The sequence below is a fragment of the Dama dama genome, chromosome 10 (assembly GCF_033118175.1).
Source record: "Dama dama isolate Ldn47 chromosome 10, ASM3311817v1, whole genome shotgun sequence".
In the NCBI taxonomy this organism is placed as follows: Eukaryota; Metazoa; Chordata; class Mammalia; order Artiodactyla; family Cervidae; genus Dama; species Dama dama.
The window spans coordinates 4,819,973-4,846,816 of NC_083690.1; the positions used below are offsets into that span (position 1 = coordinate 4,819,973).

At 47.4% G+C, this 26,844-nt stretch overlaps 1 protein-coding gene across 1 annotated transcript in view; it reads right to left on the reverse strand.

Annotated features, from left to right (window-relative positions):
* The window catches only part of CREBBP (CREB binding protein), a 116,390-nt gene that overhangs the window by 25,353 nt on the left and 64,193 nt on the right, over positions 1–26,844 (reverse strand). The window contains exons 4-16 of the mRNA XM_061152730.1: positions 23,303–23,543; positions 21,907–22,020; positions 14,089–14,331; positions 12,828–12,930; positions 12,415–12,561; positions 11,481–11,598; positions 10,811–10,982; positions 10,479–10,523; positions 8,302–8,426; positions 7,516–7,704; positions 5,654–6,070; positions 3,893–4,072; positions 2,761–2,950 (exon numbers count right to left, since the gene is read on the reverse strand). Of these exons, the coding sequence (XP_061008713.1) occupies positions 2,761–2,950; positions 3,893–4,072; positions 5,654–6,070; positions 7,516–7,704; positions 8,302–8,426; positions 10,479–10,523; positions 10,811–10,982; positions 11,481–11,598; positions 12,415–12,561; positions 12,828–12,930; positions 14,089–14,331; positions 21,907–22,020; positions 23,303–23,543 (2,284 nt within the window). The remainder of the gene's footprint in view (positions 1–2,760; positions 2,951–3,892; positions 4,073–5,653; positions 6,071–7,515; positions 7,705–8,301; positions 8,427–10,478; positions 10,524–10,810; positions 10,983–11,480; positions 11,599–12,414; positions 12,562–12,827; positions 12,931–14,088; positions 14,332–21,906; positions 22,021–23,302; positions 23,544–26,844) is intronic.

The window sequence follows — 26,844 nt, forward strand, 5'->3', positions numbered from 1 at the left end:
CTGTTTAGTCTTCCAAAAGAAAGCTTTATCGGAACACAGCCAGGCTCAACTGTGCACGTGTCTCGTGGCTGCCTTCCCCACACAAGGCAGGGACCGGCAGCTGCCACAGAAACCAAATGATGTGCACAGCCCGAAACACGCCCTCCCTGGCAGCCCGCACGGTTTGCTGACGCACTGCCCCAGACCCGCTGGGCTTCCGGTGTTGACTGCTTACGGCGCTTACACGCGTCTCACTCTGGATGACTGCTCATTTATTCGCTGAACATTTAAAACCTATGGCAAGGAAAACTCATTTCTAACTCCTGTCTTTAACCACTACGTTGATTTAACAAGGCTCCAAATGAGTGGAGGCAGCAGTCAGGAGCTGTACTTGAAACAAGTTCCTGCCACCGACTAGTGCGGTGTCCTGTGAGCAAGTCACTCCGCTTCTCTGGCTTGAAACCTCCAGACAACGGGACGGCCCACATCAGCAGTGTACACAGCATGGCCCACGGACGACTTGGGGATCCCCATGCTGTCTATGGGGACCGCACCAGCCTGTGTGGCTACCTGAATGGAAATGAATTAATATTAAATAAAGTAAAAAACCCACTTCCTCAGGCACACCTGTCACATTCCAAGTGCCGAGGAGCCACACACGATTCCACTGGTTATCAGAGGCAGAGGTGGTTACAGAGAGGGCGGACACATGGCATTTCCATCACTGCAGAAAGTTCGAGCACTGCCTGAGGGCTTTTCTAGGGTCTGTGAAATCCAATTCCATGATGAAAAATGATTTTCACGGTAACACTAGGTCATGGTCTGCTTTTTGCACTGTGTGTTGACCTACACTCAGATGGGGCAGGAGCAACAGGGAATACCGTGGATACCAGGGGCAACACGACCAGGCCGCAGCTCCAAACTCGGCTCAGTGGCCGCGCGCTCTTCAGGGCTGCCTCGCATACACAGGTGAAATGCCACCTGCACTTAACAAATGTCCTTGATGAAGGAGCAAAAATCCTTACTGTTATTAAATCTCAGCCTTTGGCTACAGGTCTTTTATTCTGCACGACAAACCTGAAAGCTGTCAGAAAGCATTTCTGCTGCAGGCGGTCGTCGTCTTCAGAGAAAGCACTCGTCCGAGTGCTGAGTTAAGAGCTGAAGTAACTGCAATTTCTCACGGAACACACAAAACTAGAGAGAATAGCTGACAGACAAGCTATGGTTACTCAGATCTGGGTACACGACAGACATTTTCTCAAAAATGAACAAGTACACCAGTTACTTCCAGGACAACTGACGCTATTTGCTACCAATGATAAAATTTGGACTTTCATCAAAAATTAGAATTTTTGAAAAACTTGTATCTGCCACACAAGCTTGACACCTTGTCAAAGTTTACAAGACTTTTTAAAGCGAGTCACAGTGATATTAATAAATGTGATTTGAAAAAATATCACATAATAAAGTATGCCAACATTTGGAAGATGAGCCAAATTCCCAAATGACCAAAGGATCATGCTTTAAAAAAAAAAAAAAAAGTCATACAACGGCAAAAGAGCCACTCCGAGTACAAGACAGAAAAATTGTAGAGCACGAGAAATTTAGGGCTATGGATTCAGACTTCACACTGCAACCAGCCTTTAAGAAACTTCTACTTGTTGAATTTGCGTGTAGTATCAAGAAAGAATTGTCTACAAGTATCTGAAAAGGCTATTAAATATTAAAATACTCTTCTCTATTAGCGACTTATCTGGGTGGGGCTGGATTTTCTCCATGTCCTTCAAACAAACAACAGAATACAACAGCGAAAGGACAGGTAGATATGAGAGTCCAGCTGTGTTCACTTAATTCTCCGAGAAACAAAACTGTGAAAAACAAATGTCACCATCCCAATTATTTTTGTTGTGGAAGTTATTTTTCACAAAAGTGTGTTACTTATGGGTGCCATGAAACAGATTCACTTTTAAATAAATATTAAAAAAGACAACTAGCAGAGCAGAAGTGATGGATGATCCATACAAACAGTAACTTCTCTGGGATGGTCAACCTTTAGGGATGTGAAGAGGTCTCAGACCACAAGCCTGCGGCCTGCTGTCCTCTGGGATCCCCAGGGTCCCAGCGCAGTAGGACTGCACAGCATCAGCCTGAGTTTTTCTGGCATCATTCCTAAACACATCACCTGTACCCCTGAACCACTGAGCCTTGTCTCACATTTCTGTCACCTGACAATTTTCTGACACTGTTTCCTCCTCCCTACTTTGGACACATCTCAGATGGACTCTATCTGACCTCCGCCGTGAGCTTGGCTCAGCCTGCTTACTCAGAACCCCAGCATCTTCCCTTCTCTGCTGCCCCCCTCCCGCTGCACTGGTCACTGGTTCTATGCTCCCAGCCCGACTCTGGGCACTCTGTTCCACCTGCACCAGCAGAAACCTACAAACTTACTGGCCCACGTGTTGCCATGGTGGTAACTCCCCAACATCAAGCTCCCGGTCACCTTATCAATGGAGCCCATCAGTGGGTGTCCACGGCATGCCAAGTAAAGCCAGCACCACCCTGGACAGGCTGGGTGTGGACTGCCCCTCAGAGCCCTCGCACAGATGCTGTGGGCCGGTGCCCTGGAGTCCAGCTGACACCATTTCTAAAACTGGGGGAATGGCCAGTAAGAAGGGCAATAGGAAGGGATGGAATTCTTTTTCTGCTTTAGCTTTACATCCACAGCATGCACTCCTAACAGGAGGGAAAAGCAGCTCCACGTGAGTCCCCGAGAAGACCTACTTTTCCTGCGCGGCTGCGAAGGGGACGTGGACTGAGAGACTGCCCCATTGGCGCTGCCCTCTTCTTCCTCTTTAGCTTCCACTTTCACTTCAGCTTTCTTTTCATCCACCTCCATTGCTTCCGACTTCTGCTCTGTTGGGTCTGTTTCTTCTTTAACTTGAGAAGATCCTTGTAAGTCCTCCTCCATCATCTTGAGGAAAACAGAGTGGCAGACACAGATACATGACTATGAGAGACCTCTGTTATCACCCAGCCTTCTCGGAAGGCCCTTAAAAGTCTCTACAGGCTTGTTAAAACCTCCCCTAGTCAAAGCTCCAACGATCACTCTCTCTCTCTCCCACAAGGAGAGGTGGAATGCCTGTGAGTCGCTTTAATACAGTGCCAGTGCATTATAGGCTTAAAAACACACATTGCACATACCATTACCTCTTCAGTAGTTTTACATATATTTCTAGTTTGGGACAAGAATTTCCTCGAAAACTGTGGGAAGGATGGAAAGTCCAACTGCTCAGAGGCCTGGCAGGTGAAGCCCACGAGAGCAGCAGCAAGTGCGGAGGGAGGCAGTGGGGAGCGGGGGGCACTCCACAAACTGGAGCGGCCGTGGCCCGCCTGAGTGCCATGCCGGCGCACCCACCTGGACGGCTCTGCTGCCACACGGTGCTGGCAAAGCTCCTCATTTTTCAAGAAAAACCAGAAGTCTAGAGTATTATTTGTAATTTCCCATTTTAAAAATACTGTGTGGGCCAAACAAAATACATTTACAGGCTGGGTTCAGCCCACGGTCTGCCAGTTTTCAACTTCTGCCACAGGTTAATTAGTAGAAGAACACACCCCCCTGAGCAGCCTGCCTCTGGAGAATTATAAATGAATGAAGAACAGCAGTGAAAAAGTTGTTGGATGATTTAAACATTTAAAATATAAGCCAGTGCTCTTCACTTCTGGCAAAATAAAAACAAACCCACACCTAATATCTAAAAACAAAGAGCCAATCTGTTTGTAATCTCCTTCACACCTGAACCATGACCGAATGGGGCAGGGAGACACAAGCAGGGATGCGCAGGGCGGACACTGGCGCCTGCCCCGGGACGCCGCTGTGTGCAGCACGGCCGCCACGCCCAGGAAAGCCACCTACCACAGCCCCGGGCTCTCCCTTGGGCTCCCCAGCATCGGGCTCTGTGTCCTCCGTCTTGATCTCGGCCTTCATCTCCAGCAGTGGCACCTCGGGGCCCGGCTGCTGGGAGTTGGTTTCGGCACTGGCCACTGAGGATGGAGTGGGGACCCTGTTATCAATGCTGGCTGCTGTCTGGGAAAGCTGTGGGGAAACCAAAATCATTTATCTTTGTAAACAACACAGATGATCTTAAACCCTGCTGCTCACCCAACACAGATCCATGTTAACCTTTCTCAAAACTAACCTAACAGGCACCCCTATTTGAGAGAACTGAAGAATATAACAGTTAAAGGAGGAGTTCCAGAGAAGTCAACATCAGGCAGAAACACAACTGACTTCTTGCCAACAATGCAGAGATGCAAGAACAGCAGCTTTCTACACTGTGACAGAAAATTATCTTCTGGGAATTTTCTACCTAAGCCAGAGAACCTCCTATTTTAAATTCAGTTCCTTCCAACAATGATACTAATGGTTTTGGTAAAAGGATGAATAATAAATATGCGTATATACACTGTCAGAAGGGGAATAAGGTACCTATATGGACTTCCCTAGTGGCTCAGATGGTAAAGCGTCCGTCTACAATGCAGAAGACCCAGGTTCAATCCCTGGGTCGGGAAGATTTCCTGGAGAAGGAAACGGCAACCCGCTCCAGTGTTCTTGCCTGGAAAATCCCATGGACAGAGGCGCCTGGTAGGCTACAGTCCATGTGGTCGCAAAGAGTCGGACACGACTGAGCGACTTCACTTCACTTCATGGAACAAGAGTGTATAACTAGCCTGTTAATTGCAGGAACAGTGGTGGAAGAGTAAACAAACATTAAGAGACGAAATCTCAAAAAAAAACTCTTACGTTTTCAAGGATTTACCTGATAAGAGTTTTAAGTAAACAAACAAAAACATAACATTACAAAGGGATCTTATTCAGAGATAATCTAAAATAAGAAACAATAAGAACACTCCCTATGGAAAAATAAAAAGTGTCATCTTGGGATTAATTTTGATATTTTATAAATAAATATCCTCAGTCCCCACAAATAAAGTTAATGTATTTCAGGGGGAAGGAAGTTTTTAAGTTAGGATGGTGAGAAAACAGATACCATGACTCGGTGAGAAACAGTAGCCTCGGGCCCCTGGGGTCGGTGGGGATGGCCCCGCGTGGGGGGAGCCTGGCCGGTGCCATCAGCAGAACACGGGACTGGGACATAGGATGTGCTGCGGCCCTGCCACGGCCACCTCCCAGGAGGAGGGGGGAGATCTGAGACACAGAAGTGCTACCTGGCTGTGCCATTTTGTCATGAAAAAGAAAGAGCTTCCAGCTGGAAAACAAGGCTGGCGGGCAAGGTCAAAGTATGTACAACTAGGAACCTGACTTGTTTACCAAACCTCAGGACAACTAAATCTCAGAGACGACCACCTGTGACAGGTGATGTTCCTATGGATAGTTTACATATTCTACAGAGGACCCATGTATGAGCTCTTTCAGTTGCTGATTTCTACAAGCTGGTTTAACTGGGAAGATAATCACAAGTCATGTCCTGCCAAACTTGGCCTCCAGAGCCCATTCTGGAACCACCATACAGCCCGTGACAGCTCCATCAGGATGCAGACACACATGCTGTGCGGCTGCACCAAGGCCTGTGGTGCAGGCTTCACGACCACTTGTTCAGGGGCAAGTTCTCATCTGCAACTCCGTGGGCAGACGGCCACAGGCCGAGGGGCTCACCGGGGTGCCGGGGGGCTGCGTGTGCACGGGTGTCGGCTGCTGCTGCGATGACTGCGGGGTGGCCACCGACGGAGGCTGCACTGGGGTCTGAGGCTGCGGGGTCACCTGGGCCTGGGCGGCTGCCTGGACCGTAGGAGTACTCTGTGTCTGGCTGGCGCTGGGCACAGAGCCGGGAGTTGGGGTGGGAGTCTGCCCGGAAGACGATGCGGGAGTTGATGGTTGGGTAGGCGCTGCTGGCTGGGGGGGCGTCACCCCAGGAGCTGCTGGGTGCTGCAGAGACGGCATGCCGGCAGCCGTGGAGGCGGGAGGTGGGGTCTGATGCAGTGGCGGCTGTGTCACTGGTGGGCAAGGCAGCTGGCTGGCCTGGGGCCCAAGCATGTTCAGGGGGTTGGGAAGAGCAGTCCCCGGCACCTGCCCCTGACAAGCAGAAGGAAAGGAGCGAGTTAAAACTGTTCTCTCCTCCGTCTGAAAATGTGGCAGCAGACATAAAGAATTAAATATATGAGAACCTGACACGGTTTCTGGATGAGGTCTGCTGACTACACGGGAGCGTTCCGCTTCTAACATGTCACTGACCTGCACACTTATAGTAACCTGCGTTTGTAGTAATCAGGCTTTGATTTATGTTAAGTGTAGAAATCTCTGGCTTAAACAAACACACATACACTCCACTTACTAGCTCATGTTCCATAATATCCATCCACAGCTAAGACCACTGGAAAAGGTATTTGTCTTTTTTTAAAAAATGAATTACTCAAAACACTGAAATGTTTCAGTATGGTAGTTCTCAACTAGGGACATGCTTCGGAATTACCTGTGGGCCAACTAAAAAGCTATTCTGAATCTAGAGCAGAGATCTGCCAACCACACAGGGCCCAAGGCCAAACCCAGCTAGCTGCTGGTCTCTGTCAATAAAGCTTTATTGGCCAGCAGCCTCTCCATTCACTCACGTGTGAATGCACATGTCTATGACTGCCTCTGTGTCACAGCAGTGGAGCAGAGCAGTTCCCCCGGTCCACCAAGCTGGAAGTATCTACAGGACAAACCTGTCGACCCCTTTGCTAGAGAAATAAAATTTATGCAAATTAAGAATTAATTAATCGGTATCAGGCTTCCCTGGTGGCCCAGTGGTTAAGAATCCACCTGCCAGTGCAGAGGGCACAAATTCCATCCCTGGTCGGGGAAGAGTCCACGTCGTGGGGCAACGAGGCCTGGGCTCCACAACTACTGAAGCCCTCCTGCCTAGAGGCCATGCTCCACAAGAGAAGCCATCCCAGTGGGAAGCCTGGGCACTGCACTGACAGTAACTTCCACTCACTGCAACCAGAGAAAGCCCGCATGCATCAAGGAAGACTCAGCACAGCCACACATAAGTAATAACAAATAAAAATTTTAAAAAACAACTAATTAATAGGTATTTACTTAGTGAATCTAGTGTAGTCACTGCCTCTTATTCAATGTTATTCACGTTAAGTTAAATAGCGAATTCAATCTCTCAGGGGAACACTTGGTCTGTTTTAAATACATGTACGTTTGTACACAGCAGCAATCTGATGCACTCTAACAATTAACAGAAGTCAGGGAAAGGCAGTAAAATGAGTGGAAAATAGTCCCCACCAGCATTATATTGAATAATTAGAAACACATTCAACAAGAAGGGAACTACTCAAATGGCCCAGTTAGCCGGACTTCACCTGGGCAGTTTAAACCAACAGGTGCCAAATCATTAAGCGTGAACTCAAGGGATCTTTTCTCACTCCCTCTTCAAAAACCAATGTCTCTCAGGATCACATGTGAAACTTAAGAATTTAAAACATACAAATAAAAATCAAGAAAATGACAACTAAAAGGGTGGACAGTACCTGTGGAACGCCAGCCTGCGCCGCCGGCTGCCCCATGCCCACGCTGCTCACACTCAGCGCCCCGCTGGACGACGGGAACTGGCTCTGCGGCAGGAACTGGCTCTGCGCAGGCGCCTGGGCCATCATGCTGTTGGCGTGCGCGCCCATCATGTTCGGAGGCTGAGGCATTCGGGACGGAGAAATGGCCATCTACAAGACAATGTGTGCCACTGCCTTCAGAGGGCTGCAGGGCCCATGTCTCCAAGGTGAACCAGAAGAGAGAGGAATCCTCAACTCCCCCTTTCACGGGAGGGGACTGCCATGCGCTAAGACCTCCCAGCTCCCAGGCATTCTGCACGCTTTTTCATGCAGGTCTCTAATGAGCCAGCTCCACACAGTCCTCTGAACAGAAATCAACAGCATGCCATAGTGTAAAGTTCAAATACACCTTTTAGGCGTTCTTGGACTCATTTAGAAAGCAGCCTCAGGAGAGGACGCTCTGAGAGCCAGTGGACACTGACACCTTTCCCCCATTCTGTCACACATCCCCAGAACTCCCCGTCTTCTCACAAAGTCACAGGTGCCAAGGAATCTCTCATTTCAGTAAAAATAAGTAACGGTCAAATAATCCTTGTAGTAATAAGGACCAGAGAGAGAGACAGAGAGAGATGGAGTTGCCAAAGCACAATACAATCCAAAGGAACAAGTGCCACAGGATTCCCGGACAACCTCCAAGCTCCCGAGGGGAGAACTGTCCTGCTGCAGCGAGGCCTTCTCAGCATAGCTGAGGGGAGGACAAGCACTTACCCCTGGCACGGAGCCCATGCTGTTCATCGGGACAGAGTGGTTCATGGGGGATGCCGCACGCGGTCCCATGGGCGCTTGTGGCAACTGTACATTCCCCAAGGATATTGGGTTAAATGAATTCATCCCTGTAAACGTACCCACAACAGTTCATTAGGAAAAGCACCCGCAGGAAAACAGAATGACAATTTGCCAAAGAAACTTGAAGCCAAATAAGATGGAACACATACACTACATACACAACTGCAAGGAGATCAGTCAATCAGAAAAGATGGCTAAGCAACAGATTGCTCATATCTGGGAAAAACAGCACCACCATGGTGGTGGTGAGGTGGGGGGTGGGGAGCGGGCAGGGCAGTGTGAGGAGAGGAAGGTGGCGCTCAGGGGAGCTGCGAGCAGCTGAGGCAGGGCAGCACTCGGCGCCACAGTGTCCGAGGGTCCGAGTGAGAGCGCAGACGGGTGGGCGGGGCAGTGGGAAGGAGCACCCACCGTCCATGGAGGAGGTCTGCTGAGGCCAGGGCACCCCTCTGAGCCAACCCCTCAGAGCCTTCCGGACCACCTGACTCCCAGCAGGAAGCCCACTCCCATCACTGCAAGCCCCCCAGCTCTTTGGCTGGGCTTACATTTATTGTTAGAATCTGGGATAAGACTCAAAACATGGCTTTAATTTTGCAAGGACATGAAGCATTTAGAAAGTGCCCAAGGGTTGGCAGTTCTCAACTTCAGCCTCCTCTCTGCCGAAAGATCTCCCTTACATGACTGCCTTGGCCTTCCCAAGGGTGCCACATCACAAACGACACCTCTCACCAGCCGCTATACGACTCCAGGCCACAGAGCCTCTCTCTCTGTAATTTCCCACAATTCTCCGTGAACTCTGAGTTCAATGTAAATGCTACTTCAGTAAGTCTCAGGACTTAGCCCAGTCCCATGACCGTGAACAGAATCCTGAGGTACTGCCTTAACTGTGGAGCATGAGACGGCATCAAAGAACATGGGCCTCCCTCAGCACCAGCGAGAAATGTCCCAAGTTACCAGGACTTTCCAGGAAGCCTACAGAACAAAGTGCCCTGCTCTTCTGGAGGGTTTTACTGACAAGAGGAGATTTTACTGAGCAAGCGAAAAAGATGCATGAAGCAATGGCACCATAACAAGTTCCTCTCCACAGACATGGACGTGCTGGTGACAGGGGCGTGCAAGCGCTTCCTTCGAAGGCTCCTCCTTCCACACTCTGCTCAACAGCCCCTCCTCAGATCCCAAAGCAGCAGACTCGTCCGTCTTGTCCCCAGTACAGCACCCTCCCTCTCCTAAGGCTCAATTTCTCTACCTTCTTGACTTGTTTCACTCTTCACATCTGGTCCATCTACACGAGTCCCTGAAAAGTTTCCTCCACAGTATCAGCAGCAGCTCTAGCAGGTACAGTGTGGTATGCAGGACGATCACCACAGCTGTTAGAATGGCCCCTCGCTCCCTGAGGGAGCACACAGCAGCAAGGCCTTGCTTTGGAATCTCCTAGATAATGTCACCACCTCATTTCACAACCGGCAGAAACATCCCACTGTTCAGGTCTCAACCTGCTAAGAGCTGTAAAAGCTCTGAAATGACCCTCACCCCCAAACTCAAATGACTGCTTCAACCACGACCAAAGACTCTCAACTTGAGAAAGAACCTCCGGAAGCTGCTCAGACCAGCTGCCAGGAGCACAGACCCTCCTCAGCGAGCCTGGTAGGCATGGCACCTGTGCTCGTTAGCCCAGAGCAGCCTCACCCGTCCCCCAAACAGGGTGCTCGGGCTTCAGGATAGGCCTGACGCTCTACTTTCAAGTGCTCAGAAATGTTTCTTTCCTCCACCTACAATGCTTTTTTTGGAGACTCTTCCAAGAGAAATGTCTTCTCTTGTCCATTCAAAAAAAAAAAAAAAAAAAAGTGAACTCCTCCTTTTGATCTCCTTGGAGAGCTTTGCTGTGATCTCCAAACTTCCAAAAGCAACAGATGGCACACTACCTGTGGACATGCCCTATGCTCATCAGTGGAAAGAAAAAAAAAAAAAAAAAGGAAGCAATAAGAAAAGAGAAACTGAAGGAAAAATGGAAGGAAAGAAATACACAAGGAAGAGGACAAACCAATAAACTTTGTGCTGCAGAATGTTAAACCAAAATATGATTTGTAACAACAGTTAAATACCTTGAGAAACCTGCATACGATTCACTGGCAGAGGCATGGGCCCATCTACAATGGCAGAAAAAAAAAAAAGGAGGTTACTTAAAATATTCCTTTAGATTTAAAGAGCAGAGCAGATCCCAAAGTGCTGTGCACGGATGCCAGCACACTCTTTAAAGGGCCTTTGTGTGAGAGACTCAATGTCTAAACATAGGCCACCGCAGAACACGGCCACCACCACATGCTTTCAAAGCAACAGGTTTCCTGGGAATGTAATTCTGTGTGCTAAGAAACACACACCAAACACAGAAAGACACACGAGGGAACAGACCCAGGGTGGGACACGCAGTCCTTACTTGGAGGTCTCACAGGCTGCGCCTGGGGTATTCCGGGGGGCTGCGTCCCGGGGGCTGGTAAAGCTGGCTGGTTACCCAGAATGCCTTGTTTGTGTAAACGCGATCTCCGCTTTTCTTCTAGCTCTTTTTGAATCTTGTAGATTTTCTCTGCTAGTAAGTGATAGTATTCATCCTAAAAAGCAGCAACATTCAATACCAGTTATTTGTAAACAAACTGATCTGATTTTGTAGGTTCTAACAAACTAATGAATTTTTAAATTAAAATTATGAACACTGGTACGGGTAAAGTATTCACCACTTCTAACTCATAAACCAAAGACAAGGGATGCTATGGGACTTAACAGTCAGGGGATGCTAAGTCCTCATGACAGTTCATTCCACAGCTGAACCTCTTCTTGCATATTCACTGACACAGGTGACAACACAGTACAAGCTCTGTAAACACTCCACTATAAAGTACACCCACAGATTAGAAAAACTTCATATACCTCATTTACTACTGTAGTGGGAATACTTAAGATTTTGCAGTTACAAACCAAGAGAGGTGTGCAGGGAGGACCTCAAGCGAGGAGACCAGCAGGCTGATGGAAGCCCCCACTCCTCCCCACGTCCAGACCCGCAATCACAGGCCCCCCAGGTGCCGTGCGGCTGAACACAAACGCTGACCCACCCTGCTGTTGGCAGACTCGTACATGTCCCCTTCCACTTTCTTAGCATAGGCCACCAGGTTCTCCATGCGACGATCCTTCAGGGCTGCAGGGTCAGGTGTCGGGAAGATGGCTTGGACACTGAAAGGATAGCACGCACTCTCAACCTACGTTTAGTACAATGTCAACATCCTGCCATTCTACATGTGACACAGGAAGAGAAGAAACCACCATCTACCTTTGGGCACCATATACTGTTGAGACCCCCAACCTCTTGCCTAGTTCATGTGCAGTCACTCTTTGGAGATAATACTGATCTGTCAATTTATCCACAAGCCAAACACAACAATATTTCGCTATTAACACTAAGTGCTTGACCAACTCAAGAATAATATGATTTTGAATTCCTAATCTTTAAACTACTAAGGACAAAAATTTTTGATTAAGATAATGAAGGAGAAAAAAAAAGAAAACTCCATCAGAATTGAGTTGATTAACGTCACCTTCATTTAACTTAAATTGCTGGAGAAATTCAACTATTAATTTCCCATGTTAATTGTACGATGGTATTGTGAAGCCATCTGTATTTACTAGGCCCAAATTCCTGCAATTCTCAGGGCTGCCCACAACTATAACCTTGAGCCATAAAGTAAGACAAGCTTCTGAGTGAGTCCCAGCTCCCCGTGCACCCAGAGCTTAGAAAACAGGCCTGCCCCTGTGACATGAGTCAAAGTTCATATTCATCTCCAGGATCCACTGGGCACTCAGAATCTGGGATCCTCCGGCCTCCCTAAACAAGCATGTGACCCCCTTCAGTTGCAAGGGTATGATCACCTGGGGCCCCAAAGAACACCTGGGAGTTAAATCAGACACCCAGGAAACTGCAAAACTGTCACATCGCCATCAGTCACAAAGTGCTTCCATCACATGTGAACAACAGGTGAGAGGGCCACGTACAGTTTATGCACGAGATGGCTCCGCAGGTCCTGAGTGACGTGTTCGTGCCAGCTTTTCCGAACGCCGGTGCTGGAAGGAGGTGCTGCTGCAGGTATGGTGCTGAGGGTTCCAATGTTTCCAGAGTTTGAGCCGTCATTCATCAGGGGGCTGAGGGGAGAGTAAGAACAGGTCATCCAACTGAAAAAGTGACTCACATGCCATTCATCTAACTAAGGTTCTTCAACCATATGCGACTTTAAACTCTGTTATCTGTTAGAAAGAAAGAAAGAGGGAGGGAGGGGAAAGGGAGAGAGAGAAGGGAGGGAGGGAAAAAGCCCTACACTTTAGAAAGAATCAAGAGTTCTGTGTGGTTCCCAGCCCACTTTAACATGTGACTGTCACTCGACAGAAGCCAAATGAAACAAGGGTCTTACTTTGTGGCCCCAAGGGAAGTTGGAAGAGCTGATTCTGAAATCAAGTTTGGTGGCTGCTGATCTGTTGTTATTCCTCCTGCTGGAATGTTCATTGGGTTATTTCCTGAAAGACAAAAAGAAAAGGAATCAACCAACTCCTAAATTATACACCTCAAAGTCTTCATTAACAGACAAATAACAAGTCACATATAAATAAATGATTCTTATGAAAATTATTCTTATGACTCATAATAATAAATGCTATGGCAGGAACTCTGGGAGTTATATTTTCAATAATGGTGGTCAAATTGTATAAATTCAGTTGCTTCCCATCGCACTTGAAAACCAAAGAAGAGCATTTCTATAGAGGCTGGCTGGCATCATGAATGCTTGGTGGCTGAGGAAAAAAAATCAGAAATGATCCATCTGCAGTTTCGGTTTTGATTCTGGCTTCATTCCCGTCACATATACTTCATCATCTTTTTGTTTTGTTTATCAGAAGATAAAAATCATAGAAAATAACTTTAGGTGAAGAAGACAAAACGTCAGTTTGTCTACAGTATTTGTTCTAAAGTAAGAGAAAGGTGAGACGCAGGTTAATAGTCTTGTCTCAGATTATACCACCAACAGAAGTGGTGTCAGACTGGAAGGGACATTTCAAGACTCCAACCCAGTCTTCTAGCCAGCAGGAGTCAGAGATGCATTAGGGCAACTGTTTCCCAACAGATGAAGTATCTTTAAGGTGAAAATACTTTATTAGGAAAAGAACAAAACCAGCACAACAGCCCTGTTCTGAGATCCCTGTCAGCCTGTCCAGATTCAGACTGGTTGGCCCCAGTCACAAGTAGTCCACAACCACGACATGCTAGGAGCTGCAGAGTCAAGGCAAGTGGTACTGCCCTAATTCCAACCTGTGAGATTTTGCATTCTGAGCCACGTGAAATGCCCTTTATGAAAACTATCCAGGCACAAGCGACAAAAATGTTGGTTCATTTGCAAATGTGATTCATCTCACAAGCCTGTGACATCTTCAGTGTACCTGACACTTTAGCCTTTTCCTGGAATTTTTTAATTTTAATCATTTAAAAGATACCCTTCACCATAATATATATATATATATATATATATTTGAATTTTATTATATATATATATATATTTATTTAAATTTAAAATTTGAATTTAAAGTAAAAACAGTAGCTGAAAACAGCACTGGGCTCCAGAAGGCTCATCATTCCCGACACTGCATTTGCACAAGGAAGTTCTCAAGAGTCCTTTCACCTACCCAGGGGGTTGAGACTCCTCATCTGCTGGTGAGTTTGAGGCTGTGCTGGTTGCTGGCCAGGAACTTGAGGCTGCAGCTGCGTCTGGGGCTGGTTCAGGTAGGGGAGTCCAAGAGCAGCATATGCTCGTTGCATGGAGCTGGGGTCTATCGGATTTGGGTTACTTAAAGAAGTAGCATTCTGTTGGCCTGTGCCAACAGAACCAATGGTGTTTTGAATTCCACTAGCTGGAGACCCCAGGATGGCTATAAAAACAAACAGACAAACACAAGAGGTAAGTAAAAGGGAAAAGTCCACAAATGAGCTAAAAATTACTGAAAAACAAGTAAAATTTTATCAGAAAACCACCTATGTATGTCATGAAGCACTGGAACCCCGCTACCAAGAAACTGTGCAGACAGAAGGAGCCCATCCTATTAATCTCATCTGTACAGCGCCACATGAAGAACAAAAATCTGAAGAGAATTCAAGCTTCTATGTTAGCAAACAATGGACCAGAAAATCAGTGATCATGCAATCAAGGTCAGCATGTATTAAACCTCGAGCCCCACAAGAAGTCAGTTCTGGGGAAATAACAAACATGGGAAAACACACATTCTTTGGAGGTCGTCAGCCACCACTGAGACGAGCTAAGCAGCCCCTCCTGCTGCTGCTCCTCCGGGCCCCTCACTGCTCACTGGCACAGGGACAGAGGAAGAAAAGCAGGAGCAGAGGAGACGCCCAGCTGGTCAGTTCTGTCACTTACTAACTTAGTCAATATCTTACTTACTAAAGGTGTCAAGTAACAGTAACTTAAGATCTCTGACACAATCTTCCAAAAAACAAAACTACATTTCCTTGAATCAGTGACGTACAGTGACCAGGCAACACCAAGCCTTTCTCTCCTCCGAGTTTCCTATGTGGGAGGGCACCATGCTAAGCTCTCTGCTATGTGAAGCTGTTCAAGAAATACTGTGCCTGACTGAGGAAAATCTGTAGCAACATAAAAAGCCCCATTCCCAAGGGCTTCAAAGTTAACAGAGATGACCCAAACACCCATCTGTCCTTCTGTGTGTCCATCCGTCCAAATGTCCTAATCAGTTTTCAACATATGGCAGAAGTTCTGTGTCATACCATTGATTCTTATTTGAAAGAGTTCCTTTCTTTCCAACTTCCCCAAACTTTAGAGTCACATCATGAACAGCAGCTTATAAAACTGATACTATAACATAAGATCTTTGAGACATAAAACACTATCACAAAATTTTTCTTTAAAATTCAGACCATTACTGTAATAGTAATATCCTCACATCACCATCCGCGCAATAACATAAACAACTCAAACATTTGTCTGAGTAACTTCATGAAACCAAAATGTGTTTAAAAAAAAAAAGCCCTTGATAATTACATATTTCATACTATTTAACTTATCTAATAAGAATATTCAGATCTCAAACTCATTAACACTCATTAGACACAATTATACACACCAAGCACCTCATTATTATAAATGAAAAGCAATTCCCAAGGTACATTTTATGACAAGTATGTAGCTCTGAAATAAGCCATGTATAATACTTTTAAAGGTATTTTTCCTAATAGTTAATACTCCATGAAACTTTAAACACATGCCATTGTACTATTGAAACTGACATGCTGAATTGTCTAAAAGAACTACGATGGAAAAAGGAAAGTGACAATGGTAAGATGATTTATTTTTCTATTACTTTGTGGTGTAAGGAGGAACAGACCTAGACCTACACTGACACGCATACTGATCAACTGTGGAGAGAGAGGAACTTAAAGAAACAAGGTGTATAAGGCTTCGGGTTTTGGGTGAAGATGCAACAGCAATGCCTTAACAACGATTTCTTTCTACTAAAATCCACTCGTGTCCACACTTCCCTAAATGCCATCCTTTTACCCCAAATTCCCCATCCTGGGAGGAGTGCCACTCCCAAGCTCAAGGCCACTCATGGCCACTTACGGACTTCCTCCTCTCATGGAAGCTGCTGACTTGGTCACTGTATTGTGTGTGTTAAAAGCATTTATGTCCTAAATGTAAACATTACTGTGTTTTTTACTTTAAGAGAAAACATACCTGAAGACAGGCATTTGGTACTTGACATTTCTAACTAATTTAGAGACAAGGAAAAGAAAATACAAACAAATAAAAAGGTCTTTGACATACAGGCATGGCCCAATCTGAGTCCAAATGATGCTATGAGATAAAATCTATGCTTCAGGGATAAGGAACGCAGGCATTTCCTACAGGGGTGACGGGTGGAAGGGGAGTTACCTGGTGAAAGCCACCACAAACTCTTTAAGTTCTACAAGCTCAAGATGCTTCCGCTCACACTGCTAGTGTCCCGGCAGCAGCTGGCCTTCCCTGAACCCCTCCGTGGCCGCCGGGCCTCTGCTCCTCTATGGACACCTGCGACCCCTGCACTTGCTCCCTCCGTCCTTTCCTCCTTCACTTTCGAGCACAGACTCCACGACAGACACGGACAACAGGACAGAAGTGAGCAGTCTGTGCTCATGGAGCTCAGGGTCTGCTGGGAAAGCAATATCTCTAATAATGAAAGGCTGCAGCCCTGGATCCCGTATCAGAGAAAGTGGTCTCTGATCGAGATGATCAAGACCATCCCCTCTCCCTTGCACATTCCCTGCAGCAGGACCCACATGCGCCTCACGAGACTCTCCTCCCACCAGGGCGCTCGCCTCAAGCTGCAGCAGAGGAACAGGCGCCCTCCCAGCACCGCAGCGCTGAGGGCTCTGAGGCTGAGCAAAAACGTGAGGAGTGCTAACACAGCAACGTTCCACGTATCTGGTGTCACTGAGAATACAGCCTGCTACATGGATCAATTTTACACATTATTGACACTTACCTCTCTGTTCTTTGGCCATGCTGCGTGGCTGAGGGGATCTTAGTCCCATGCCCTCGCAGTCAAAGTGTGGAGTCCTAAGCACTGGATCGCAGGGAATTCCCAATGTTTACCTCTTTAGGTATCAACACTTCTTGTTCTTTTTACCATTTTTACATCTTGTTTCCTTTCTCAGAGCTGAAGGCTACGTTTCACACACAATCGATCCTTGTAATATCCCAGCACTCAGGGTCTCAGTGCATCTCAGTACAGTGTGGCCCTTCTCCCCGGGCATCAGTCAGCACTCCTGCTGCCAGCACGTCTCCAGAGTGCCCCGCTCCCCTTCTGCCGCAGCTACTAAGGACAGAAAAGGGCCAGGCTTCACAGCTGGCTCTGTCCAGCACTCACTCCCCTGTGGGCATAGAGACTGGCCCATGGACAGGCTCCACATACACTAGCCACTGCTGATGTGCAACACTCGGCTCCCCACAAGTTCCAGCCCCCAATTAGTCTCAATAAAACTGCGCTCAATTTGGAAAGCCAACAAAAATGGACACGCTGAATTCCAAAACTTTGTCAGGTTGTTGGGGGCTACTCCATGGGGCAGGCAAAGCAGCCACTACTTGGTCATCACCTGGATTTCCACCAAGAGAGTCAGGCTCGAGTCTGCTCAGACCTGCAGACGTCTCTGCAGAGCTGCTCCCACAGCAGAGGGCTTCCCAGGCCCGTGCACCAGGGCAGAGAGACACCCGAGCCGAGGGCCAGGCCCCCCATCACAGCCAGCACCAAGCAAGAACGCGCGCACCCTGCAGCAGGCCTTCCTCAGAAGTCAAACAGCTCAGAACTGGCAACCTGGCGCTGCCCAGAAGAGCAAGGACAGAGCTCCTCCAATGAAGGCTATCACCGGGGGCTGTCTCGTACTTGAGCCACAGGCGGCCTCGCCACCCCCCTGCCCCTGCCCCCGCTGCGGGCTGTCACAGAAGCGCTGGTGGTCTCTGGAGAGCCTACAGGTGAAGCAGGGGCCGAGCCTGCGAGTGCTTGTGGAGCACCAAATAGGCATCTGGAGGGCATGTTTTAAGCAGGACTCAACACCATGAAGGCAGGGATCTCAAACAATCAGAGGGGCCTAAAGCTGGATCACTGGAGAAGGCGATGGCACCCCACTCCAGTAATCTTGCCTGGAAAATCCCAGGGACAGAGGAGCCTGGTAGGCTGCAGTCCATGGGGTCGCTATGAGTTGGACACGACTGAGCGACTTCACTTTCACTTTTCACTTTCATGCACTGGAGAAGGAAATGGCAACCCACTCCAGTGTTCTTGCCTGGAGAATCCCAGGGACGGGGGAGCCTGGTGGGCTGCCGTCTGTGGGGTCGCACAAAGTCGGACACAACTGAGGCGACTTGGCAGCAGCAGCAGCAAAATTGGATCACAGCGTAGGGCCAAGTAGTGAGTGGCAAGCCAGCAGAGGTATTCAAGCCAGGGGTCTGGGGAGGCTGACTGAGACCCCCGCGGAGGCCCAGGCAGCCACGGGCAGTGGGCAGGCTGGGGTGGCCCTGGGCTGATACTGCGGCACCCATTCTGACAGTCCTTCTGCTCTGAGCTGGGAAACCCGTGGCTGCCCAGAGCAGGCCTATCTCAAGAGCTCCAGGACTGACGTTCCGCCCTGCGAGGCATTCAGAGCGGCAAACACGCAGAATTTGTTAAGATGCAGTCTAATAACACAAGAGGCCTGGGGGAAGGTCCAAGTCTCTGCGTTTCTAATCAGCAACAAGAGGGTGCACCTGCAGTTGGGCTGAGGACCATATGCGGAGCAGCAAAACCCCCCTGAGGAGGCAACATGAACTCAGACAGGGAATCTGTTCTGTGCCGCCACAGCCCGCCCACTGCCACCCTGCACAGTTCTGGAAGTCAGGTGCCAAGACTGACGCTAGAGACACACCCTGCAACGTCCTCATTAGTCAATAAAATCTGACAATCTCTATAAGGGATGGGTAATGCAAGATCAGTGACTGCAGAATCTCTGGACAATAACTTGTGGGAAAAATTACACAAAGTCTACTCCACACAGGACACAGAAGTCTGGGTTTCCTCTCAGTGGCCCCTGCGTAGGCGCCACAGGTGACCTGGGCAGGCCTTCTCAGCAGAGACATCAACGGGAGGAGTCAGAGAAGCAGGGTGTGTGCGCCAGGCAGGGCGAGCGTCTGCGGGAAACCCTGCCTGGACAGCACAGCCTCGGGGGACACAGGTGGATCTCAGATGGTCCCTGGGGGTCCTGACCACCCACTTACAAACCTCACTTGCATAGGAATCTGAGTCCAATCAGAGGTGTCCCCTTGCAGGCATGTCAGCCTCGCTGTCTAGAAAGTTCTTCCCTTGTCACTTCATTGAAGCTGGGCTTTGCCCAGCCCTACCTCCCACACACACTGACCCTCCCTGCCAGGACTGCCGACACCACTGATTCTATCTCACTCCCCTGAGTGATACCACTGTTGCTTCACGTTTTATTTCTGGCTGCACCCCACAGCATGAGGGATCTTACTGTGCCCTCATGAACCATGTGCCTCACGAACCTCATGTGCCCTTTGAACCATGGATCAAACCTGTGCCCCTTACAGTGGAAGTGCAGGGTCTTCACCACTGGACCACCAAGAAGTCCCAGATTGACTCCATCGTCACATTTTTAACGTACAGCTGACCGTTGAACAAGACAGGTTTCAACAGCATGGGTCTGCTTACACAGACAGTTTCCAACAGTAAATACAACAGCCACACATTATCCATGTTGCTCGAAGCTGTGGCGGAACCACGCTGCCAATGGGCTGGGAGGGCCGTGGCCCTGACTGTGCAGAAGGATCAGAGCCCTCATCCTGAGCTGTGCAAGGGGCAACTGGACAGAGTCCATCAGCCGCTGGAGGGGCAGAGCCACGCTTCCCCACTGTTGCTACAGCCCATTTCACGCACGATGGGCACAGTTTGCTTCGAGAGAGGAGAACAGCAGCAAACATTTACAGAGAAGACACTGCTACAACTCTCTCGCTCATCCTATCAAACTCCTTGTCCTCGCAAAATCACAGTGCTGGAGCCAAAGGAATACACTCAGAGCAGAAACCTAACTTGAGAAGCATTAAAAACAAAAACATACACAAACACACAAAATACACACTAAAATACCCCACTTTCATTTCTTTCATGAAAATTTGCTAAAACCTTGTACAGAGCTCGTCTATATGCGCCCCGTGACTTTATATTGTGAAGTCGCCCTGACAACACCTTACATTATGACTGGGAGAAACGCTGTGGTTTACCACTTCTGAGGGCTCATGCTGGATCAATCATTACAACAAGCAGGCAGTTACAAAGATGTTAGAAAAAAACCCACACTCATTTCTTTCTTTTTTTTTAAAATAAAAACCACACAAAGTGTTTCTTAAAAAGAGAAATCTCAAAAGTTTACAACTGTCATGGCAATACATATTAAAAACCAAAGGATCTCAGAAAATTCAGTCCCAAATTAAAGGTTAAGAACACTATCCTAATTCATTATTCATGGAATGAATACTGTACAACCACAAACTCGATATTAAGTATCTTGACACTTAAAAGGACTATAACTGAAATACATCCTAAAACAAGAAACCATAACCATCACAACATGTTAGTAAGAAAGAAAACATTTTACACTAACTTGGAAGAAACTCAGACTGTAGTCCACTAGAACTGTTCTCTCAAATATCTGCTTCTAGAAGACACAGATTCCTAGATCTTCACTTTATGTAAGAAATGTCCTAGAAAATTGTGTATTAATTCATTTTTTGCTTAATAAAAGTATAATTTAACTGATTTAGGAAAGTGACTTTTAAAGGAAACTTAGTGACTGCTTCTACCGGGGAGCAAGGGAGGGAGGATGGGCCCGTGGCCCTGGACCGCCTTTCCTGGGCCATGGACACTCCTGTGTGTGCGGGGTGCTGGGGGGGGCTCGGGAGGGAGTGGGGCCTAGCGGGCTCCACCACCTTTCCCAGTGCCACTTGGAAACAAGCAGAAAGAGAAGCAGCACACGTGTTCTGAGGCAGCACCAGGTCTGCCCAAGAAGAACGAGAACAGTGGACACGTAACCACAATCAGGGCGGGTGGGGCGAGATGGCCCAGATGAGGCGGAGAAGACGCAGACAGTGCTGGAGTTCCAAGGGCAGCTCCAGCCCGCGGCGACACGAGAGCCAAGGGACACACCCCGAGAGCACAGGTGGACTCGAAGACGACTGGAAGGGACTGAGCGTCGGGGAGAGACGCTCACCCTTTCCCTGCTCGACGCCCAGGGGAGCCCCCGGGAGCCACACAAGGCCTCCTGGGGGGCACTGCCTCAGCACCCGCTAAGCGCACCCAGACCGATGGGAAGATGACGAAGCGAGGGCAGCCATCAGGGTGCGGCAGTCCTGGTGCAGAGACCCTCCACCTGCACTGAATCAACTGTTAGCTGCACAACTAGGTCTGGGAACCGCATTGCCTCCACAACACCTGCATGTGGAATTTACACCAACCCATCCTGACTGACTCTTCTAGAACAAGGGGTCCTCAAAACTTACTTCAGGGCGATTTCAAAAAGTGTCCCGTCTACTCCACCCCTCACCCCAAAGTCACTGTCATCACAGTGACAAACGCTGAGTATCTGTCAAGAAACTCAGAGAGCCACCCGCCAGCTCTCGCCTCTCTGATCCAAGTGACGTCCCTCTTCTGCACTCGCTGCTCTGCTGTGGCCGAGTCCAGAGGGGCTGGGGAGGGGGATTCCCGCGCTGGGGGCGGGGTCACCGAGCAGGGGGGGCGCCCGAGTGCCGGCTGTGCCGAGCTCGCCCCTCGGCTTCCGCCCGGGCACCCCAGCTCCCACCGCGCGTGTGGTGGCCGGTCTCTGCCCTGCTTCCTGCCTGATCCTCTGTGCTCTCAGCGTCTCGTCGCCAAGCTTCTCTGCCCCCCGAGCTCACTTACTTTGTTGGTTTCGCTTGTCACTGGCATTTTTCAAAGGGAGGCAAACAGGACAGTCATGTCGTGTGCAGTTCTTCCAATGAGAGATGATTTGTCGTGAAGATGCGCAATGGGCAACTATGACCAGAAAAACAGCGAGACGTTATTTTCTATCCAGACCGGCGGCGTTCAATCACACCTACATTATAAGGCCAGCGTCCGCAAAAATGGGCACAAGCGTGACTGCAGCACGGGGCAGGCTGTCCTCAACTTACAAACAGACTGCTTGCCAGAAAGTCTGTAAGTCGACTACTGAGGATTCCAAACAAAAACTTCCCAGAGAAGCAATGTTATGAATGATGGTGAACAAGGTTTAGCCCACAAATCAAAATCAAAAACAAAACAATACTACCTGGCCTGAAATACCACAAAAGTGGAATGAAAGGCAGAACAAATAATAATTCTGCAATGTCACTATTTACAATAAAAAGTTTACATTATGTTTAATAATGCTCAAGGATGAAACCATCTAAACACTATAGAGTTGAAGAAACACAGCGAAGCAAATGAGAGGTCTGTAGAGACCCTGTGGGGGCCCGGGCACTTCTCAGAGCACTCGAGACGGCAGCTGCGGCTGGACCCTCTGTCTCTATCTTCGCTGCCACTTGTTCCTAAAGGTCCAGCACGACCCTCCTCTGCTTCTCCATCAGGACAGGGTTACACCCGGGACTCACGAGTGTCACAAGGGGAAGCAGGGAGATCAGGGAGACTCTCCCCAAGGTTAGGAGCACAAGTGAGAAGAGAGAGAAAGAGGATAAAGATTAAAGGGAAGTTAAGGAAGGCTTCTTCAGGAGAAATGGGGTGTCTGTGTGAAGACCAGAGAAGGGGCACATGTGTGCACGATTCTCCCCCCTGGAGAGGAAGGTGGAAGGAGGTGGCAGGGGTGGGCAGCACACACAGGTCCCCAGGACAACCGGGCCAGGAGCCCGATGAGCCAAGACAGAAGGGCAGAGGGGCAAGGCAGCGGCCCCGGCGCCTGAGCGCACAAAACGACTGCAAGACAGATGCTCCAGGCTTGGGGAAAGGCATGTACATGCATGTGTGCACACTACACTGTTAGAAAGAAAACCTGAACTAGACGTGTATGGCGAAGACAGTGCTCAAGAAGGGACACAGGTCTTCTGTGACAGAGGAAGGCAGAAAAGAATGAATGCAGGGCGCAGCTCCACCAGCAAAAGTTCACGGAACGTCATAGAACCACACCGCCTTTCTCCTGGGCAGGTGAGTGTCCAGAGGCATCTGACTGGTCAGCATGTGGGGACGTGGGAGGTGGGAACCTTATCAACAGGAGAGGTGCCAAAGAACACCAGCTGAGTCCACCCTTGGCTCCACCACCAGGACCTGAGCGAACGGCACTTACCTTGACATGCCTTCCCAGCCTGACAATGCGTCATGTGATTCAAGACATTTTTCATGGTTCGACAATGTGGGAGTGAGCAGGCCCGGACCTCTCCGTTGGCTTGTTCTCGCCTCTGACATTTATGAGCGTGAAGCAGTAGGACCAGCTGCTGCTGTATCAGTTTGCGTTTTTCGGGATCTGCAGTGGGGCCCGTTGCAATTGCCTGTGCAGGTACAATTCCCACTGATGTTTGCATCTGAGACTAAAATAAAACAAATTAACACAAACATTTTAATAAGCTTTCAGAGTTCCAATTCATGTTCATTAACTATTTTTTCAAACTAAGGGTAAAGCTGAGTGACAGTGTAGGCCACAGTGAGAATGCAGCTGGTGAGGTTCTTTAATTCATTGGCAGTTTATCATGCTACAATACATACAAGTGCAGGAAAAGCTGTTATTATATTAGGTTGAACCATATGAAACCACTGTTTCTCTAAGCCAAATGATCAAACATTGGCAATTCCATATGAGTCAACCTAATAAAAAGATCGTCAAGGACTGACCAATTCCAACCCACTGTGCTCTGACAGAGCAGAGGAATCAGAGCCACCCTGCAGATTCCCAATCTTCTGACTGGAAGGACAATACCTGCAGCATTCATTACTTCTCCTAAAAGATTAAGACAGCATTTATCTTGAATACAACCATCCAGTACAATCGTTAATGCTTTGCATTCCATTAAAATTTCTACTTGGACATCAGACAATATTTTTTCTAGGTATTAGATGATCTGCTAAAGATACAGAAACAGAGCTTAGTTACTACTTCCATCCTTTCAAAATAGTAGGCCAGATCAACCATACCTCTTAACTGCAAAGAACACGGGGACCTGTGGAACTCTTACTCTTTACCAACTACCAATATTCTTCTGAAATTTACCAAAGAAACTTTGAAATGAGAGAAATGTAGTGTTCCTAACATGCAACAATATAATCCATATTTCAGGGATTTTCTGATCTACTGCTCTGATTAAATCACACTTCTGACTTCATTTCACAACACCTAGTGCCTCCCATGAAGTACAACACAGCTCTGATTTTTCAAATGAAGAATCAAAACTATATACATTTGCAACTAGGGGAATACCAAGTAAAAATATATTTCTTTATGAAGCAAAGTTCACTGTAAAAAGTTAGAGCGTTTTGTGTTTTGGTTTTACGCTGATGAGAACTCATAAAATAAGTACACAGAAAGCCACCTGGCTTCGCTCAGGAGCACAACTCTTAGAACCTTAACCAGGAACCAAAACAAAAGCAAAATTCAAGCCGAGAGGCCGAGTGTACTGAGTGCAGAAGCAACGCCCAAGGGAAAACAGCCTCCTTGCCTTATGTCTATTTCCCCGACTGTAAAAATAATACATGCAAAATGTGTGAGACAAGTGCTCAGGGCTGGTGCACTGGGAAGACCCAGGAGGATGGGATGGGGAGGGAGGCGGGAGGGGGGATCGGGATGGGGAACACATGTAAATCCATGGCTGATTCATGTCAATGTATGGCAAAAACCACTGCAATATTGTAAAGTAATTAGCATCCAACTAATAAAAATAAATGAAAAAAAAAATACATGCAAAATGTGGAAAGCAAAGAACTAAGGAAATACTTAACACCTGCAATCTTGAGAGCCAGGAGTTCACTGCGGAAGTGCAGACAGGTTTTTCTCTTTCCAGTCTTTTTTGTATGTACGAACCATGACCAACAGTCTTATTTATATACATTTGGCCTGCTATTTATTCTAGGTTCTGCCCCGTACCAGTTAAGTTGTAGCATGATGTGTAGTGAACATGTGGCTGTACATTCATTTATCCAAACTCCAATGACTGGGCATAAACTGTAGCCATTCCTCTTTTTTCTGACACTTTAAAATAAGGCTCCAATAAACAAACAGCCTGTGACTATGCCCTCTGCAGCATTCAGTACCTACGTTAAATGATTCTGCATCGATCAGCTTATTTCCACTACAAAGTCCAAGCGGAAATCAACAGGAACAGAAGAATATGGGAAATGTAAGATGATCCCTGGTTAGGTCTCTTTTGCATTTATAAAAAAATTTCAAACGTGGAAAAAGTAGAAAGGAAAGGATACCATTATCACATCTAACCAAATGAAGGATTCTTTAATATCTTCTAACATCTAGTCCATACACAAATTTCTCAACTTGTCCCCAAACTGTCTTTCAGAGTTGGTGTGCACAGATCAGGACCCAGTTCAGGCCCACACCCTCCACCTGGTTACTGTCTTTAAGTTTCTTCATCTCCTGCTACCCTCCCCCACCTTTACTTTCTCACGATACTGACGTCTAGAAGAAACAAGCTGTTGTCGTCCTACCATTTCTTAAAATACAGAAATACTACATACAAAATAAATAAACATAAAAAGAGGTATCATATAAAAATCTGGTTAAAAAAAACTCAACCTTATGATTAAATTATAAAAGACTTTCAAAGTTACTAAAAATTAACACATTGTTTCTCATCTGCAATGTTCTCAGTAACACATTCTGAACTGTATTTGATGGTATGCTGGAACCTCAACATGTAGAAACAGCACAGCTGGGAATACAGCATGTCCAAGTCTTGGTCTATTCCCCATCCACATTAGCTGTTCAGCAAGTCTACACACCGTTTACATATCTCAAAAACAAACCAGAGGATGAAGCGGAGTCACCAGCAACATGAAGCAGACAACATGTCTCATGTCCCTGGGTTAGCCTCCCCCACGTAACTCCATGGACTTGCATGAGGCTAGTCCAGATTGCAAAGTGCTTACAAACGTGGGGCACATTTAATTTCCTTCTCTCTTAGGCTGGTGCTCAACAAGACGGAAGAGCTGTATGAACTTCTGCAAAAATCTGTCAGAAGCAGCCTTCAGATTCTACTAACTTCTCAGCTCAGTCCCCACTGTCCAGGCGGGAGAAGAGAATTAAAAGAAAAATGCTTAGACAAGAACCTCTCTTTAAAAATACAGAACAGAATTTGCAAATTCCCCCAAAAGTACTTTATAATTTTAGGAAACTTTATTTCTGCAATAACCAAAGATATTTTGGAAAACGGTAAAAATGAAGGAGGAATCTATCTTGCCATAGATTCTTAGGTATGTAACCAGAAGCATAAACCATGGTAACGAAAAAAATAAACTAGACCACATTAAAATGAAAAGCTTTTAAGCTTCAAAAGACACTATCAAGAAAATGAAAGACAACCCAAAGAATGGGAGAAAACATCTGCAATCACAGATGTGATAAGGGACTTATACCTAAAACATTCAAAGTACTCTTAAAACTCGATGATTTAAAAAAAAGGAACCTAGAATTTTTTTAAATGGACAAAGTATATGAAGAGACATTTTCCCAAAGAAGATACACAGAGAAGCACATGAAAAAACTGGCATGTTTACTGAAACACGAAACACATGAAAAAGCACCCAACACCATTAACCATCATCAGAACCACAGCGAGGTACTATTTTACACCTGCCCGCATAGCTACGATTTAAACATGAGACAGT